Below are 18,882 nucleotides of genomic sequence, written 5' to 3' on the forward strand. Positions count from 1 at the left end.
CAATCTCTTCATTACCATATCGCGTTAAAATTATTGTTTGAATTATGTGTATCATAAATGAATTTAAATTCTAAGGAACTTCAGGAAAAGCATTAAATTGAAATCTATCCAGTTTGTGGTATTCCAATCTCGTTTAATAACATTTCGTTGAGTGTAAAAGAGCGGGAACACTTGGATGTTGGAGGAAAGAATCGGAGATTTTCACTTACCATAACAGCATTGCGCTTGAAATCCATAAAGTTCTTCACCTCGGCGGCCAATTCACGCAGGAGGATAATACCATCCTTGCGCTTCACTTCGATGTCGTTGTCCTTGAAGCGCTGCAAATGAAACAACGAAATCATCAGATACACAATTCTCAGTACATTCGACGGGCATAAACTATAAAAGTGATGGGCGCCGGTTCGCGAAAGCAAAAAAGGGTTAAGGGGCCATAAAACTTTTGCGCTTTCTTATTGTCCAACATAAAAGGTTGATGTACCTCGGAAATGGCAATCTGAGCCTGAAATTACTTAAGTGGGCGGAGTTTCTATTGCTTCAGGCGACTCTTAAATAGATACTAAATTGATTTTAATGTATCTTATTAATTAAATAAGGTTTTCATTAGATAAAGGCAGGGTTGCGGTGCCATTCTCTTAAAAGCTTTCTAGCCCAAGGGAGGCTAATGCCGTTGGTCATAAAATGAAATACAAGTTGATCGAGTTAAGAAATAGAATTAAGTTTAACTAACCTTTTCATAACTGCGTATATAATTCTTATTAAATTTCACATTTCATTGCACTTATTCCCATAAAACTCACAGAAATGGAACTTCTGCTAACTGAAGTGAGACACGCACACATTCTAGTTTGAGATTGAAGCAGATACACGCATTTAGTGGCCAAGTTAATGGGCCCAGCATTTTGCCCTGATTTTCCTCACCAGTTACTAGAGCCAACACACGCACACGAAGATGCCCATCGTCATTTTAATGATTTTTCTATTGAACGTGTTGTCATCTGCTTTAATGGAAAATTCTGATGAGTTTTCTTCTCTGTTATTTTCCCCCCTGATGAATTCCCATAATCATAATCGAAAGAGTAGCAGGCGAATGGAAAAGTAATGGGCTTGGCAGGCAAATGCATTTTATGACTTTTCCATGCATTTAAGTGGCACAAATTAGCAATTTAGAAATGGAGTTATACGGGGGCGTCGGCCACGCCCATTTCAAATTGTCACTTTTCAAACAAACTGTCAGTTAAATTATATTTCAGCTGCAACGGAAGAGAAAAGAAGAGCGCAAAGTCCTGTGTGTGTTTGTGTGTCTGTACATGTCCCAGGCGAATTAATTAGGAAACTTTTCTTAACTGATTCAGTGCTAGCAGCAGCAGAGAAGAAACTGCTTGGCTACGAATACATATACATTCAAAAAAAAATTTAACTCAAATCAAATATAATTATAATATTTTACAACAATTAAAAGCGCTTTTTTGGTTTGTAGCTGAGCAAAGAACTCTTTAACTTAAGTGAAGATCATATTAGTTCGTGCATCTATCAATATGTTAAGAATCACTAAATTTTTGTATAATTTCTTTGGTTCTTTCCTAGAACAATAGGAACAATCAATAACATGGTAACACATAATTTTGTTTAATTATAATTGTGCCATAACTTTTTCTCTGTGTGTACTTGTAAATGTAAGTGTGAATGGAACACACACACGCTGCAAATACTTGTGGCCTGGGCCAAAATCCAACCATGTACCATTTGTATGCTTGTGTGTGACCACAGAACTAAAACTGCAGGAAGAAGTCTCTTTGAGGCATTCATTGGCGGGCCAAAGAAAATGTCACCCACAAAAATTGGGCAAAAAGACAGTATTACTGGCACAAGGAGCTTATCCCTCGCTTTGTCTTACTTGTAATGCCACTGAGCATTATAAATGCCGACTGCAATTGACTCACATGTGAGAGCTTAAAAGTGTCGGAATTAGATTTCCCAAAATAAATTTTTTAAATCATCCATAAAGATCTCTTTAAAACATAATCAAATTAGGAGCTTAACGCTGACAACCCATATAAATTAAGTCAATTTTAAGCACTTTTAAGCACAAAGAGTACAAGTAATCGATCCTGCAAAGTTTTAACCGCAAAGATGATTTATAGCTATTGCAAAAACCATTAGCTAACTATTTCCAATTCAAAGCCAATGGTCAAAAAAGGAGTAGAGCAAGGTTAAAACGAAAAGGCAATCCAAAAGGTTCGGAAAATGCATTGAAAATTAAAAGAATGTCAAGCAAGAGGCCGAAGCTTAACAAAAAAAAAATAAAAAAAAGAATCAATGAAGGAAAAAGTTTCTACTCCTATATGTATATCTGCGGGGCTAGCAAGATATTAGCCACGTCTGCACGGGCCACGCCCACAAAAACCTCACCCAACTTTCATGCGATGGCAACATTTTATAAAGCAATTTCCACGCGAGCAACATCGAAATGCAATGCACGCCTGAAGGACACACGCGTGTATGTGTGTGTGTGTAAGAGTGTCCTGTCACGATGGGTAGTACAGGGGAGAGTAGTGGGGTGGTAGCGAAAAAAACTATATACAATATGTATACAATATGGGTAGCACTCGAAGAGCGAGAACAGCAGCAGCATCAGCAGCCATAGAAAGTTTTCATATTGCGGTTGACTCTGGAAAATGTTGCGCAAGGAGGAGCCCTCCAGCGGACCTCCAACGCCCATCCCACCCACCGTCCTCCACGCCCAACCACCCACAGACGGGTGCGTATGCAGCTGGTGCAGAATTTTAACTGGAGCAAGGACATCCGGGGGGGCCGAACTGCGAGAGTGGAGCATTCCTGAGCTTTGGCTTCTGCTCCTGTTGAATTCCATCTTAAGTTAAGCAGCTTACGCATGCAGCAGCAGATGCAACAGCGGCGTCGGCTACCTGAACTCTGGCAGAACTCAGATGCAAATTTTGAACTCCTTTTGCACTGAAACAAACTCAATCACTTTAGAAGCATTTGTCGCTAAATTTTTTATTGCACGAATTTCATTAGAATCAAACAAAATTTGCTATGTACTACTTTTGCAAATCATATACATATGTATTGGTATTGGTATCAGTTTCGGAAATTCTATTTGTGCAGATGCTTTCGGTGCAGTAGTGATTTGGTGTTTTTGTTGGTGAAACCCCCATAATTTCATTTCTGTTTTAATCAGGAAGGTTAAAACCCAATTTCATTTATTTAGCTTAGCAACGATTAAATAACGAACAAAACCTAAAGCATCTTGGTTTTGGATATTATTTATTTTATTTTTAGTAATGACTTTTCTTCTCTTTTTCTTTTATAAGATCAAATATAATATATGTGTTTTATTTAAATAAGCACCATAAACTTGCTACAGAAGCTAAACAGCAGGTGCATTGTGTGTCCTAAAATAATTAAATTTAGCATTCCCCCAGTGCATTTGTAGCGTTGGGAATATTGACTTTTGCCTTGGCTTCCTCTTGTCTGAGTTATAATGCTCCAAAGAGCCACGACGGGCTAAGAAAGCGGAGCAACTCTTTGGTCTGGTTTGGCATTTTGTGGCCTGGTCTGGAAATGCGCTAATTAGATTTTAATGAAGATGTCGCTGTCAACGCCCCACCACCTCCACCGCTGAACTCCAGGTCCTAGCCCCAACGAATCTTGGGGTCCCAACCCTTCGGAAAAGCGAGCAACAATGTCTCGCATCAACGCGCATGTTTCCCTGTTCACTGAAGCAGAGGTTTCTCAAACTAATTTCTCAGCACGGACATGTTTTTATATTTTTCTACTCTTTTGCATATTAAAGTTTTGTAGTTTTCCTTTTTGTCATAGGTTGTGTTAATTTTTCATTCCTACGGATAATTTCAATTATTTTTTACACACGACCTGCTTTAAAGTTTTAATGAGCGTGTTTTGCTTGTTTTTAATGACTAGGTAAAAAGTTTGTTTGTTTTAGCAGTAAATAGTTTAAAGGAGCAATGTTTTCTAACTCCCAGAGCACTGCGGCTATTGAACGTATTTGGGAAGTAATTTACTTTAATGATTGCGGGTAAAAAATGTCTTGAAAAGCAGCCATTAATTATTTCGTAGTTAATTAAGCAAATATATAACCTACCGGGAGTTGAGTCATTCCACCTGGCATTTGCTGCTTCCATTTAATGGACAAGCCCCCCAAGGATTTGATGAAATTAAATATTTAATTTGCTTTATACTTTCATTAAGAACCAGTTCCGAGAAGTATCCGCCCACCTAACATTTGTTTGCCGGCAGCTGTATGTCATGCTCGCATTTTCGCCACCAAACGACAACGACAGACTTAAATATTTGCATAGACAAGACCTGGCCATACACCGACGTACATCTGTGAATATATATATATATATAGTATATATATATATATGAAGAGGATCAAGGACTGTGTGGGTCTGCGGCCCGAATGCATTTTGGACCGCACAAAAGCCAGTGGAGAGTAGCTCCATGAAGGAGCTGAGCTGCCCCCAGCCATTCCGGTGGATACCCCATGCCCAACCCCTCAAGTGCGTCGCCTAGTCGTCGCCTTGATTTACGATTAGTCTCTTTGCAGTCCGCAACACTGTTCGCCACACACTTAGTTAGCCAAACACACAAAACCAGCTCGATCTCTCTGAGCCCAAGCCCGGTCTCCGCCCCCATTTAAGCCACAAGGCCCTTAACAAGGCCTTTTGTATTTGTCACCAAACTCTGGGAAATGGAGCAGAATCGCCGCGTGGGAGTTGCATGGTGATGTGTAGTTGGTATCGGTGGAGTGGGCAACCACTTTCCCAAACAAATGACCAACAATCTGCATTTTGGGGCCCAGCCCCTGCACACGGAATATTATAATTGCTTAGGCGGCGGGCACAAATAGAAAAAAGGAATTTTACTAAATCTTACAGTCGAGCAGTGAAAGCCAGTTTTATTTAATTATAAATTTAAAAACTTGTTTTTATGTAAGTCAACAAGAAAACATCATCATATTAGCTTTAAGCAATTTAGAAAATAAAATGTAATAGTCCTCAAAATGGCTTTATTGCTTGAAAAGCTTTAAGGATTAAGATTCTCTCCCACGAACATGAACTCGACTTACAGATGGTTTACTTTTACCTTCAATAAGCGTCGAGAAGAATGCCAAGTAGAAGCGCTAAAAAGCTGGCAAAGGCAGAAAACAATAATTTGCATGCCACTTACAGTGGGAGTCGACTAGGAAAATGAAATAGAGGAGGGAAAATGGAAAAATGTGTGGGAAAGCGAAGGCTGGACGCCGAAGAAAAACGACAGCACGCGCCAGTTTTGTTTTCTTATATTTTTCGCTGTTTAAAAAGTTTTGTATTACGTGCAAAATGAGGGCACGCTTAAATTTATTTGCCAGCAAAGCAAGTAGAAAGCGAGAAGGCAATTTTCACATGAATTTGACCCATATTTCACTGCAAGTGATGTGAGCTATGAGCCCAGCTGTTAGACAATGATCAGCAGCACCGTTAGCTGCACATCATCATTTGCCATAATGACAACACATACGCAAAGTGAGAGTGCTCCTGTCATTTTGTCCATTTGTGTTGCCATGTTGTCGATAAACCCCTTTCCTCTCAGTCACGTTTGACAGAAAGTGGCCGCCATATGCAAGTTATTTGGTTGTATAATGCGACCGTCAACTCTATTTTCGTTGCCTTATCTTAGACAACACTCTATTCTTTAGTATTTTATAATCACACTTTCTGTATCAAATAAAATTATAGTAGTACATTGAAAGTAGCGATAAGCCACGAAACGTACGATGACTTCATAACGACTCCCATTAACTAAATAGAAAAATACTTTTAATAAAAATTCTTTGAATTTGCGTATGGGCGATAACGTACCATATTAATCAATTCATTTCATAGAAAAATGATGGAATAAATCTTTAACATTGTGTATTATCACAATTCGGATTCGAATTTAAAACTAAACCTTAAATAACCAATAGTTTAGAGAAGTGACATCTAATGTAATTCGCATCGGCCTTTACATCCGGTTGTAGGTTGTATCTGTCTGAAGAACATATTTCATGGCTTAGGTAGATACTTTTTTAGCTAGTCAGCGCTAAACACTTTTGAGCCAAGGAATAGGGAAAATAAAATAAATGAATATGCGCCACGCACAGGCATTCCACACAAATACACACACACACTGCTTGCCATTCTCACTGCGCTCCTCCTTCGTCGCAGCCATTTTGTCTTCGGATTGCCGTTGTCCTTGGTGTCCCTGTTGTCCTGCGACGCCTTTCGCATAACTGAACGTGTGCGCTGCATTTGTTTTACTTTTTATTATGCTACTTTAAAACGCCAAACGGGAAAAACAGCTACCCAAAATAGCAAAGAAAAAGCAGCTACAGCAAAACAAAAGGAAAAAGCAAATAAATAAAAGGAAGAGGAAACCGGGTGTGCGGGCCACACCCACAATGCTGCCCACTTTCCTTTTTTAGTTTTCTTTTTTTCCTATTTTTTCAATTAGAACATACAAAAACATACAAAAAAACTGTGTCAGCATTAAAAAATAAAAAGACGGAATGAAAAATTCAACTTATTCAATAATAAATATTTATTCATTTAGTTCGTCAGAAATTGTCATTAAGGGGCTTTACAATTTTAGGCGTGACTGCATATATACATAAAAAGCAAATAATCTTTCTCCCGAAAAATGAATGAGTTTGTTATTTCTAATCTTTTGTCCGATTATTCAGACAATCAGAATGTGTAGCTAAAAATGTCTTGAATTGGATCTCGGACAGCTATTATGTTCGAGGCTTGGATACTAATAGTAGCACTTTTTGTGCTTAGCGTGGCTGAAAATGTTGAAAACCTTCAACAGATTGAAGAGGTATATGCCAGAGCAAATATTTATATTTATATATAAATAAATACCAAAATTTAATTCATCTTTTGCCAGTATATCTAAAGTGCGGATATGGTGGTTACCGATGGGCAAGCAAAACCAGACAAATTTCCGTGGACCATAGCCGTGATCCGCAATCACAGCTTAGTGGGTGGTGGCTCTTTAATTGCCCCAGACGTTGTGCTCACAGGTGCCCATCGGATATTCAATAAAAGCGTAGGGGATATAAGCGTCAGAGCGGGAGTATGGGATTACGGATTAGCTTTGGAAAAATCTCCATTTGAAGAGCAAGAGTAATGAAAATGGTTATTAATAAATCATTTAATTACCGGAGAGGAGCCAACAACTTGGCGCTGCTCTTCTTGGATAGGGGCTTCCCACTAACATACAAGATTAACACCATCTGTTTGCCCACCCAGAAAAGATCGCTATCTTCCACTCGCTGTATAGTGCCTGGTTGGGGTAAACATCGCTTTAGTGACATGCATTACGGAGGAGTATTGAAGAAAATTGGTTTATCTATTGTACCCACGGATATCTGTCAGGATCAGCTGCGCAAAACCAGGCTGGGCAAAAACTATACACTGCCTCGTGGGATAATTTGTGCCGGTGGCGAGAAGGACATTGATGCTTGCACCGGCGATGGTGGTGGAGCACTTTTCTGTCCAATGACCGAGGATCCCAATCGGTTCGAGCAAATTGCCATTGTCAACTGGGGTGTGGGTTGTAAGCAACAAAACGATCCCGCCTTTATACAGATGTTTTGGAGTTTAAGCCATGGATTGATCAGCAAACGGAAGCCAATATGTATAAACCCGATAATAATTAATTAATTATACAATTATCTGAAACCAAAATATAGTTCATCCTTAATACTACTTTTTAAGCTGTTTTTTTTCCTAGTGGCATGTCAATAATTTTATAAAACATGCCGAAGGTTGGTGCCAAAGCGAAAGGCGTTGACAAGGGACGGCGTTCACATAACCACTAACAACACACACCTACAAAAAAAGCAACGTAAGGGCAGATTAACCTTCACACGCACAAAATGGTATGATATAATGTTTATAAAGCACATAGGAATACATATCAACACACACATAGCCACGGACCATTTCCGCCAAACGTACAACGCGGCGAATACTTGATATTTAATTCAATCTGGGCGTAGGTTTTCATTTTTTGCCGTTGTAAGCGACGTGCGCTTTAAATTAACACAAACAAACGTTGTCAGCGACAGCAACACACGCACACACATACACCCATACACACACATACACCCACAAGCGGGACAACAGCAATGACACACACACACACACACGTACAGCAAGGCAACAGCAACAAGGCACTTGACAATTACAGACTCAATGACAGTCACAGCCAGCAAATTTATTTGCATTTTAGCTGCCTTTCTGGCTCCGAATCCTGTCGCTTCCTCCGCAGCTCTCCTTCCTCGCATGTCCCCTTGTCCCGCCAGGATCCTTGTTCTTGCTCCTGCCCCTGTTTCTCTGTATAATTTGCCCGATATTTATACCCTTATTTGGGGCCGGTTGGGCCTTCAGCAAGTCCAGACTATACTTCATTTAAAAATGGTCCTACGCTCATTTACACCCATTAACACTTTTAATGTCGCTAAGAATTTTGTTTATTTTGTGAATAAAATTTACCTACTAAAGCTGTATTTTTGCTTGGATATTTTCCTAATCAATATTTCTTTACTTTATTATATTACATTGATATTTTGTACTAGATCATTAAAAGTAAATATTAGACAAAATTCAAAAAAAAAAAAGCATTAAATATTGAAAATAACATTGAATTTATTTGAAGTTCCTTGCTATCATATAATGTAGGGTATTATGAAAACACTTCTTTTCTTTATGCAAATCCGCATAAACGTAATCCCTCGCACATAATCACAACGTACACAGTCGGCCAATAAAAGCAGTCCACTAACTTAGGCACGTCTGATTAAACGCGAAAGTACGCGACTTGCTGAAACCACCATCTTCCACCGCAGGCCACGCAGTCAACCAAATCCAAACAGAGTCGTGCTTATGAACATAGATAGCAGCGTGGCGTACACTTATATCAGCCCGCTTAACCCACGATTTAACCCCCCCAATTAGCCTTATTTGTGTTTAAATTGCATTAGGGCCAACAGCAAGCAACAAAGCAAAACCAAACCAAACAAAACAACACACCATACGAGTATCAGAGCAACCAAATAGGAACGTCAAGGAAACACACGAAAAATTGACGCATTTGATGGTTAAGCTCCCTCTAAGCCGAGCCATTCAAAGCTTTTATCGATAAATTCTTGCTTTTCGATAAGTTCAACTAAGTGGCCACAGGGCTTAAGTGAATTTGTTTCGACTAAACCCCAGCGAAACAATCGTAGCCATTAACCCAGGCGATGGGTCGTACCCACATGTCAGGATTATCAGATACATATGCTTATATTATCAGAGCCATCGAATAGCGTACTTATTGAATTTTCAGATATATCAGCCACGTAATTACTTACACTTTTGATTTCGTTCATTTTGGTAAATTGTCGTCCAAACTCCCACAAGTCAACGCCGAACTTCAAGGCCCAATTGCGAACCCTGAAAAAGTAGATATAAAAATTATGAGTTTGAGTAAATTTTAGCACAATTAAGTTAGCGCAATTGTAAATAATTCTAAAAATCAGCTTAAACAGTCAATGATTGGCTGTCATTTGGGTATGTCTAATTTTTTATATTAACCTATTTGTTATGTTAAATTTGGTATATTTAAGTGTGCATTTCAACATTTGCTTAATGTACGGAATAAAAGTATCGGTTGCTCTTAAATCGTTAAAAAGCTCTCAGGTCATTAGCCTACCATACCATTGCTACTCATCGACACGTGGCTGATTTAAAATCAATTAAAATCGATTTAAAATTCCGTATAAATTATTTCCAACTCATTATGCTTAAGCCTACGATTGGTTAATGAGAGCCAAATATAAAATGGCTGCGAAAATAATGCAACAAATACGTAAATGTACTTGGCAACACATTTGAACAATGTTAATAAATAATATTTACTCATGGAAGACTTAAGGACAAAAAAGGTAAATCGACTATTTTGCAGGACACGACCAACAGGACCAACTCACTTGAGAAAGACCCAAGACAGCAGCAAAACTCATTACAGAGGACCATCGAATGGAATGGGGGAAACTCTCAAGGGTCGAGGGATAACAACAGGACCAACAGCCAACTATTGTGAAAACATTTGCCAAACATTTATAATCTAAACGCGAAAGTCAAAAGCAAAACAAAAGCAGCCCAACGAGTGCTCATAAAACAAGTCCATGGGAGGGGGGAAATGTGTCTAAAGCAACAGAAAATTGAAAATAAGGGGCGGAGGACCCGAAGTCGGAGTGTTGATACAGCCAAGGAAAACGAGAAAAAAATGGAATATTATAAAAAAAATTACGAACGAAGCAACGAGCAAAAACAAAATCAAGTTGAGCCAGAGTAAAGACCTTGCAGAATAATGCCCCCAAAAATATTTGGACAATTTTATGGCATTATCTGCAATATCAATACTGTGGCAGAGAGAGGGAGGTAGGTGAAGCCAAGGAAACTCGAACCGCAGCATCGGCGCGTATACGCAATGTTGATTATGTTGAGCCGACGGCGAGCCACCATACCAACGAGCTCTCTCTCTCTCTCGCTCGCTCTCACTGCCATCTAGATACAAAATAAGCGCATGTTTATATGCTATATGGCCAACGAGGAAGGCGAATGGTGCAAAGTTGAGTGGGGGTGAAGAGACAGCAGATTGCGATGGGAAGGAAGTGCAACTGCAGTCAAGCGGGCTACAGACAAAGTTTTATGGCTCGAACGATGCCAAAAATGAATTTAAATTATATGAAAATTGTATTATAAACGGAAACTCCCGAGGAGGCAGAAACCAGAAGCAGCAACATCTCTTCCCGCATCTTCGTGGCCCGCAGCAATAAAGCGTAGACAATGGAGCGAAATAAAGTGGCCAACAAAGTGATTGAAATTGGATAATGCTGATGGCTGGCAACAACAAAGAGCTGGCAAACTGATGGTAGGGTCAAGTGGTCACAATTAAACGAGATCCACACCATGGAAGCGTTAACTATGGACGGTTGGTTGAAACGAACGAGTTAAAACGAATGTAATATAAATGTTAATGATATAGTACCTTAAGAAAGTTACATAAAAACATAAAGTTACTTCATGCTACATTTTGAGAACAAGTTTGGTAAATTAGAAATTGGAGATAAAAACATTCCAAATAATTTTCACAACTTTCTTGCAGCCCAGAAACAACATTTCAAAATATTCTTTGAAAAATATATCAGCAGGCATCCACAACAAAAATTCGGCTTTAAATAAGAAAACCTAGTACAACATTCTATTCTAGTTTGGTTTTATCAAAAAATATGCTAGAAATACACACACACACGCAGAGAATACGGCGAACAATGCACACACACACCCAAAGGAACAAGAAAAACATTGAAAATCGGGTCCAAAGCAGCAAACTGCAATGAAAGGCCATCAACGTCATCTTCTTGGCCTGAAGTAGAAGATATTCTTTTTTTTAGATTCTTTGGACTCTTTCTGGTGCCTGTGGTGGAGGCCGGCACAATAAAAAGTCACATTTTTACACATAGATATTCCTTCCTTTTTTTGTATTTTTGTTGCTTGGCCAGAAACTTGACAATGGCTAAAACTATGCATGTATGTACGTGAGGATGAGACGGTGGGTGCTCAGGTGTATTCGTAGTGACTTTCAATTCTGTCTCAGCTTTTTGAGCACGAACCAACCACCTACGTATGTCATTCTCAAGTAGCATATGTATATGCATGCCCAAAGCCATCGAACCAGTTCCATTGCCTTTTTTCCACTGTTTTGTTCAGCTCGGTCGTTTCACGTTTGTCTATGCAGTTTCTCACTTTTCGGGCGGAGAGTTTATGCCGAGGCAGGTAGTAGTAGTCCCTTAGAGTAGGTCAATGGGTTTTTGCCATTTTGCATCATTGAAATTGAAATGAGTCCCCTTCTGCCGCTGCCAACAGACTTGAATGCGCAATCACAAGAGCGCACTTCAATGCAACCCTCAGCGAGAGCAGAGCTACTACTAAGATGTTCTAACAAATACCATATAGGAAATAGAATTTGATTCTAGTAACACTATCTTATACCTGTAAGGTATACATATTGTAATTTTTGATCAATTTTAATTCTGAATACATGATAGTTCGTTTTAATAAAAATCAATGACAATAAAAGTAGGGAGTCACTCATATCCTGTGCGCGGCTTAGTTGAATCTATAAAGATATGGATGCCTAAGTGACATGGAGTGATCAATGTTGGATGCACAGCCATAAACTTGATCGCATTCCTCAAGATGTTTGGCTTGTGGTGATTTGATAGTTCGCTTTCGTTTATCCCGATCGTTTTCCTTCATGATTGCCAACAGTTCTGGGGGAAGACTGTATAGATTGCCTCGCTTGATGAAAAATCCGAATGGCTGGTATTCTTCGAGCAATACTTTGATCTCATCTTCAAAAACACTGCCAGGCACACCAAATTTCCTTCCAATACTCGCGGAAATCTCCTGTAGAGTCATGGGCTTTCTAATAGCCTTAATCCTGTGACTAACGACCGCTACACCAAAGTTAACAACTCTGCGGTGATTTATTTTACAAAAATTTTGATTCATTTTTTTATTTGATTATTATTGTTTTGGATCTGACGAAGTTTACGTAAAGTACTGTGATCAAAATTATAATTTGAATAGGAGAATACACAAAAGCTAACATTAAAGATTTTAAATACGAAGCTAGCTTAGCTAATTAATTTGTTGTGTTCCGCGCTAATTCGAAATCCCCTCAAATAAAACTAAGTGGTAATTACGACTGCTGGTAGGTGGAAAATAAAAACCAAAATAATGCGCTAGACATGGCACTGTAGTCGCTTCTGTTTGTGTCTCTGGTTCAACTTCTGCTTAATGCACTTTCACTGTCATTTGTCATAAGTAGTTAGTGCTCTGTTTGCTTCCTTTTTGTTGATTTTCCTTTATTTATTCACTTAAGCTGCCTCCACGGTAATTAGATCTGCCACGCCCAAGAGCAAAAAAAACAGCGAATTGTGTCTTATGCAAAATGGCTTTAATCATCAAATGTGCCAGTTGCGCCAAATAAACAATGCTACTAAAAAGGAATAACAAGTTATATATAATTTAGCTGGGATTAAATCATTTGTATCTTAGAGATGCAATCGTTACTTGTTTTTTAACCCCTTTTTTGATAAACATATTAATTTAAAATATCAATTATAACTTTAAAGAACGCCTTTCCATTGATCCCTATTTATTAAGTACAAAAACTGAGCCAGTTCCTTATGTACCATTTAAAACCTTCTGTGGCACATAACGAAAGTCCTTCAATTCGATTAATTGCAGCCGAGTTGTGTGAGTCCTCGAATCGATCGCTCATCTGCAGGTCGTGCCAGAGAGCGAATCATGTAACAATCGTGTTGACACAGGACAGCATGTCCTCTTTTCCACCATTTAAAGTTTTCTGGCCACGGCACGTGACCCATAAGACGCTGTCAATGCAACTGGCTTCGAATCGAAAAGGATAAGGGGGACGGGGATGCTTAAGCAAACGAGGCATGCATTAAAATGGCGATGGTAGATGGCTACAACTACAACTGAAAATGAGGCAAGTAAATGGGCTGGCGGGGTGGGTAGGCCTATGGAAAACCCGTTCAGTTCGTGAAGGCCAGTCCAAAAGGAAAAGCGAGCCAGCCGAGGAAGAACAACGTTTTGGACTTCGCCTTCAATGGGCAGCGGGATTTGGGCCAAAGCAAAGGCATTGGGCACAGGACCATTTGCCTGCTATAGGACCAGAATCCAGAAACAGGACCAACTTCATCATCGTCACCATCGGGGCATGCCAAGACATAATCGTCAAAGCTGGACCCTCAAGGCAGAGGCAGCTCGAGCGGCCTGCTTGCTTTCGCCTCCTGCCAGCTAAAGTTGAAATAAATTTAATTGAATTTCTGCAGTGACATAAAGCAAACGGCAACTTGGACACCAGGGAAGAAACGGGGCGAGTCGAGTCGACTCGAGTCGAATAAAACCCGGCCAACAGCGAAAGCAAAAGTTTGTTTTTCAAATTAATGAAATTTATTTTACGCATGTGCCACAACATGTCAGACGTCCAGAAATAACGAGAATTGAAGAGCAGTCAAGAAGTTAAGAGAGTTTGATTATGAAATGGCCAGGATTTTAACCAAAAGCTGAAACTAATAGGCCGTAAAAGAAGGTTATCTTTTAGAAAAGTGGCTTTACTAACTAATATGAAAAGTAAAAAAAAAGTTTCAACTATGTAACTATTATAACGATTATTAGAATTGTCCTCGTTCCGTTTTCCTTGGACATCATAGTTAACCAAAAGGCAGAAACGCTTCAACAAATAACTAATTGAATTTCAACACAAAAACCCCTCGCCAAAACTAATTTCAATAAATAAAAGTGACATTAGATACAAAAACACAGACCCACAAAAAAATCACTTAGTGTGTCTGTTCCGGTTTCTGGTCTCTGCCCACCCCCCGTCCCACGAAATTCCCATCAGTCGACAGTTGTCCTTCCCTGCAAATGGCAGTTGGTTTTTGGGTTAATTAGCCAAGTGAGCGTTGCGGTTACGTGTGCTGTCTTTCTCTGCACCACCGAACCACCGCACCGAACCACCAACCAACCACCCACCCACCGGGCGCCGTGTGAAGCTAATTGCAAAATCCTATTATATATCCATTAGATACGCACACTGCGAACCATCAGGCAAAAAAGTATCGCGTCGCCACATCAGAAAGTCAGACCCTCATTTTTTCCCTAACAGTATGTATAAAGTTTATAAACATCTTGTCGTATACTTAATGGGAAAGCACTTTCGTCATCTATGCCATTTTGTCATTCATTATTTTTCATTTATGCGCATTTTTAATGAAATTGGCTATTTCTAAGACTTTACCACCAATATGCTTCTGGTTCGAAAACGATAACTATAACTATAAAGATCAACAAAGAAGGCTGAGCGAATTTTATTCCAATCTGTGTGTGGTAAACAAAGTAATAATCATAAATAAATCGGTCTATAAACGCAAACGAATGGCAAAAGTTTTACACAAGAGATTTTGCAACACATAAAATCTTGATGCATGAACATATTTATATTCGAAATAGTTGCTCAACTGGAACTTTATGGGTCATTAAAAGGGATTTTTTTAACATTGTGGCTATGCAATAAATGCAGTGTTCTAAAATTTAATAAATTTAAGAAGATTACTGTGGTTGTAATTACAAAACTACGAATATAATTACTATTTAAGCTTCAATCTTATCTTAAAATTTAATTTATTTTTGCTTCTTGTTAACCCTAAATCTATAAACACTTCACTTCTACCGTCAACACTCCAATTATTTTAGCTCAATTATTTAGGCAACAAATGTCGCCCAGTCAAGAGTAAAAACAGTTTAAATTTGCATACGTGTTTCAGCAGTTTGTTGAATTGTTGGCGAGAAATCGGTGTACATTGTATATATAGTATAGAACAATGAGCAGGGGAAAAACGCCGCAGGCACAATAAACAAATTTTCAATTAATTTCCTGTCCGAGGAAATTGCCAAAATATTTGGCAAAATGCATAATTGAAACTGTTGGTGTGCCCAGTCGGATGTCAGATGCTGGATGATGAATAATACTTACTCGTTGTGCGGTATATCCTCATCCTGATCGGCGAATGCAACAAATATGTGCATTTTGAATATAAGCACACCCAGCACAATGGCCACAAAGCAGCTCCAATGTTTGCTCTCCATTTTCGCTTGTTTTGCTGTCCGTTTGCGTATTTATGTGGATCAATTTGTTTTTGATTGTTCACGATTAAATCCCTCGTTTGCGGCTAGATTCACTATCGATTGCTTTTAATTTCCAAAATGTATAAATTCTTTTTATTGTTTCGTGCTCGGCACTTGGGCTAAACACCACAGAACAGTTCACATATGAAATATAATTTCCGTTTTAATTGATTTTCTTTTCACCTATTCACAATTTTTGGAATATTTTCTATGCATTGTTAGAAATAATTTCAGTTTCGATTGCGTTTTCATTTACTTGCTATAATCGCTTGAAAGTCACAAACTTTTTGTTGCCAAAAGTCTGTATTGCATTTTCCGGGTATGTTTAACATTTTTTTATGCCTATTTTGCCCGTTTTTATTTTTTGTTGACAAGTGTTAATTGAGCTGGAAGTGGGATATGTGGTTAAGTGTGTTTTAACCTGAAACGGAAAACGTAAAGGTATTTATTATTTAATGTTAAAATGGTTTCAAAGTTTTAAATTCAATAATGTCTGTCTTAATTGTACATTTAGCATATTATATGAACAAAAACTTCGTACATTGGGAAATCTAATATGAATATGTGAATCGTTCGTAAGCAAGAATTAATAGCAATACATTGATGTTTCAATTTTAAAAAGGTAATGTGCAACGAGTAGAGAATCGTTACATATATAGATATATTCGTCTATCCAAAACTTATTTAAATATGCAAAAATTTGGCTTGTGGCCTTGCTATAGGTATTTATTTTCGAAAATAAGGCAAAGAGAACTGGTTTACGAATAGTTTTATTTCGGTTCACAAACAGACCAGAAATATTTCAGCAATATATGTTTTTACGATTCTGGCTGTGGATGGGGACAAGGGCTGAGGCTGATTCCCCCTGGCTCCATGTGGATTTGACCTAGAAATGCGTTTCCACCCACCGCCTCGCACGCACACAGTTGCAGTAGCATAACTCACTCACACATATGCAGAAAGGCGCAACTTCGTGATGTATTCGAGCTCGAACTCGAACTCGAACTCGAAACTGGTGTACATGCGCAGTGTGAGAAGGCGGCCACACTCATTCACCCGTACTCCTCGTACTCTTATTCGCCAGAGAATCGTCCTTTTTTGTATGGGCATGCCACCCCCTAACGGGGCGCACATTGCCATACATCCGTTTCACCACCACCACCCACCCCCCGCACCCTTGTGTGCGTCCCCAAGGATATCGCGTAATAATTTTCATTAAACACGCTGCAAGCCTTTGCCTGTTCCGCAGGCCAACAACAACCACATCCGCAAGGAAGAAAGAAAGAAAGAAAGACAATTTATTGCGGCCAATACGCACTCAGACATCCACATACCCACATACCCACCACCCCCTCCCCCTCCGCATATCTAAATATGTGTGTATATAACCGGATTTCGCACGCTTTTCTGATTCCCTCCCCCGTTTCCTCATCTGCCTCAACATCAAAAAGTTTGACAGAAGTGGAGCGCCATCCACGCTGGGGATGCGACATCGAACCGGCTCCACATGCACAACGAACGGAAAGTCAACGACTTTGTTGCAGGCCCTCAAAAGTAGGCAACTTTACCCATAATCTAACCAATGCATTGCAATGTTGCCACAACTTGTTTAAATCTTTGCTTAAAAGAATACATAAGCATAGCAAGTGCAAATGAGTATGTGAAATCTTCGCTTGTAACATATTATGGAACGTGATATTTTTATACTTTTAACTAATACTATCATCAATCAAAGGAAAATGTTCCTAAATATGTTTGATTTTATGATTTTTTATTCTACAATAAATTAAAGAAAACTGTCATAGACATCGTTATACGAAACAATATATTGTTTAAAATAAAAGTCATGAAATGATTAACTTAACTTAACCTGACCCTAAAAAAGATACTCAAATATGGCTTTTGTACATTATGCTTAATTAAATGCGAAAATACCACTGCATAAATAGCTGCCTATCTAAAAAATCGCACATTTAAGATTACGCCATCTTAATAGCCTTTGCGAAGAGGTCTCGGTTGGGAAAACTGAAACAAAGTAATAGTGATAATAAAAATAAAAGCATGTGCAACATGGCGTATACGCAACGTTGGCATCAGGCAACGTCAAACGGACGAGCCCATTGTTGGAAAGTGAAAGTTTATAGTTGGCGCACGTTCATAAAGTTTTGCGTGTTATACAAAAGATTTATTATATCGCATATATCGCTAGCTCCTGCCATTCTTTTTTCCATTTCCCCATCCTGCGCATTCGTCCTTTCCCATCCCGATTTCAACCCACACACTCACAAACTCACACACACATTTCGCCTCTCTGTTTTGTTTGCCTTTGCCGTTTTATGTTTGGCCTGACTTTTTGGTTTTGTTTGGGCCGCACAGAGCGGCAGCTTAAAAGCAATATGGCCTTGGGAGTTTTCGTAATGGAATTAATGTGCCTGCGAAAATTTCTATAGACGGCGTACAAAACTTTTTACAACCAAAGACGGATATGTCTGTGTGTCTGGCTGGATAAAATGTTGATAAGTTATAAATCTGTTCAATGTTCGCCCTTAAACGGGCCATATGACGTATTTATTGTTAGAATTTGAAAGACCCTTTACATATTTATTGGCCATTGGTTGGGTAGAATATAATAACTGATATGAGAATTGAATAACTAATAAAAATTGAAATAAGAAGTTTTTTATGGGAACCATTTCGATCTAATTATTACAAAACAATGTGATAAATTAGGCTCATAAGATAGCCAATTTTTTCAATAATTTTGAATAGATCTCTACCTATTATCCCTGACATAAAAACGTGATGCCCAAAAAAATTAAATTAAATAAAATCCTTCAAATGACTTGCTGCACACACATTCATCCCAGCATACAGTGTATATATTGGTTATATACGGGTAAACAGCTTACAACGGTGCGGAGGCAGGACCATTGGATGGGGATTTATGTGGAGTTGGGGAATTGGAAGGCCAGCCAGAGGTTACGGGGTATTGGTCAAGCCTTGAGATTTTACGCAGCTGCGTAAGCTGCGTGGCTATAGT

At 38.9% G+C, this 18,882-nt stretch overlaps 2 protein-coding genes and 1 pseudogene across 2 annotated transcripts in view; 1 reads left to right on the forward strand and 2 right to left on the reverse strand.

Annotated features, from left to right (window-relative positions):
* LOC117145774 (voltage-dependent calcium channel subunit alpha-2/delta-3) overlaps window positions 1–18,882 on the reverse strand; it is a 36,703-nt gene that overhangs the window by 16,846 nt on the left and 975 nt on the right. The window contains exons 2-4 of the mRNA XM_033311554.1: window positions 15,691–16,263; window positions 9,431–9,512; window positions 210–320 (exon numbers count right to left, since the gene is read on the reverse strand). Of these exons, the coding sequence (XP_033167445.1) occupies window positions 210–320; window positions 9,431–9,512; window positions 15,691–15,803 (306 nt within the window). The 5' untranslated portion in view covers window positions 15,804–16,263. The remainder of the gene's footprint in view (window positions 1–209; window positions 321–9,430; window positions 9,513–15,690; window positions 16,264–18,882) is intronic.
* On the forward strand, window positions 6,805–7,732 carry LOC117136554 (annotated as a pseudogene).
* LOC117145790 lies at window positions 12,131–12,695 on the reverse strand. The gene has a single exon (XM_033311579.1). It carries the CDS (start codon window positions 12,636–12,638, stop codon window positions 12,234–12,236), a length of 405 nt encoding a protein of 134 aa, XP_033167470.1. The 5' UTR covers window positions 12,639–12,695; the 3' UTR covers window positions 12,131–12,233.

This window comes from Drosophila mauritiana, chromosome 2L, assembly GCF_004382145.1.
Source record: "Drosophila mauritiana strain mau12 chromosome 2L, ASM438214v1, whole genome shotgun sequence".
NCBI classification, from domain to species: Eukaryota; Metazoa; Arthropoda; class Insecta; order Diptera; family Drosophilidae; genus Drosophila; species Drosophila mauritiana.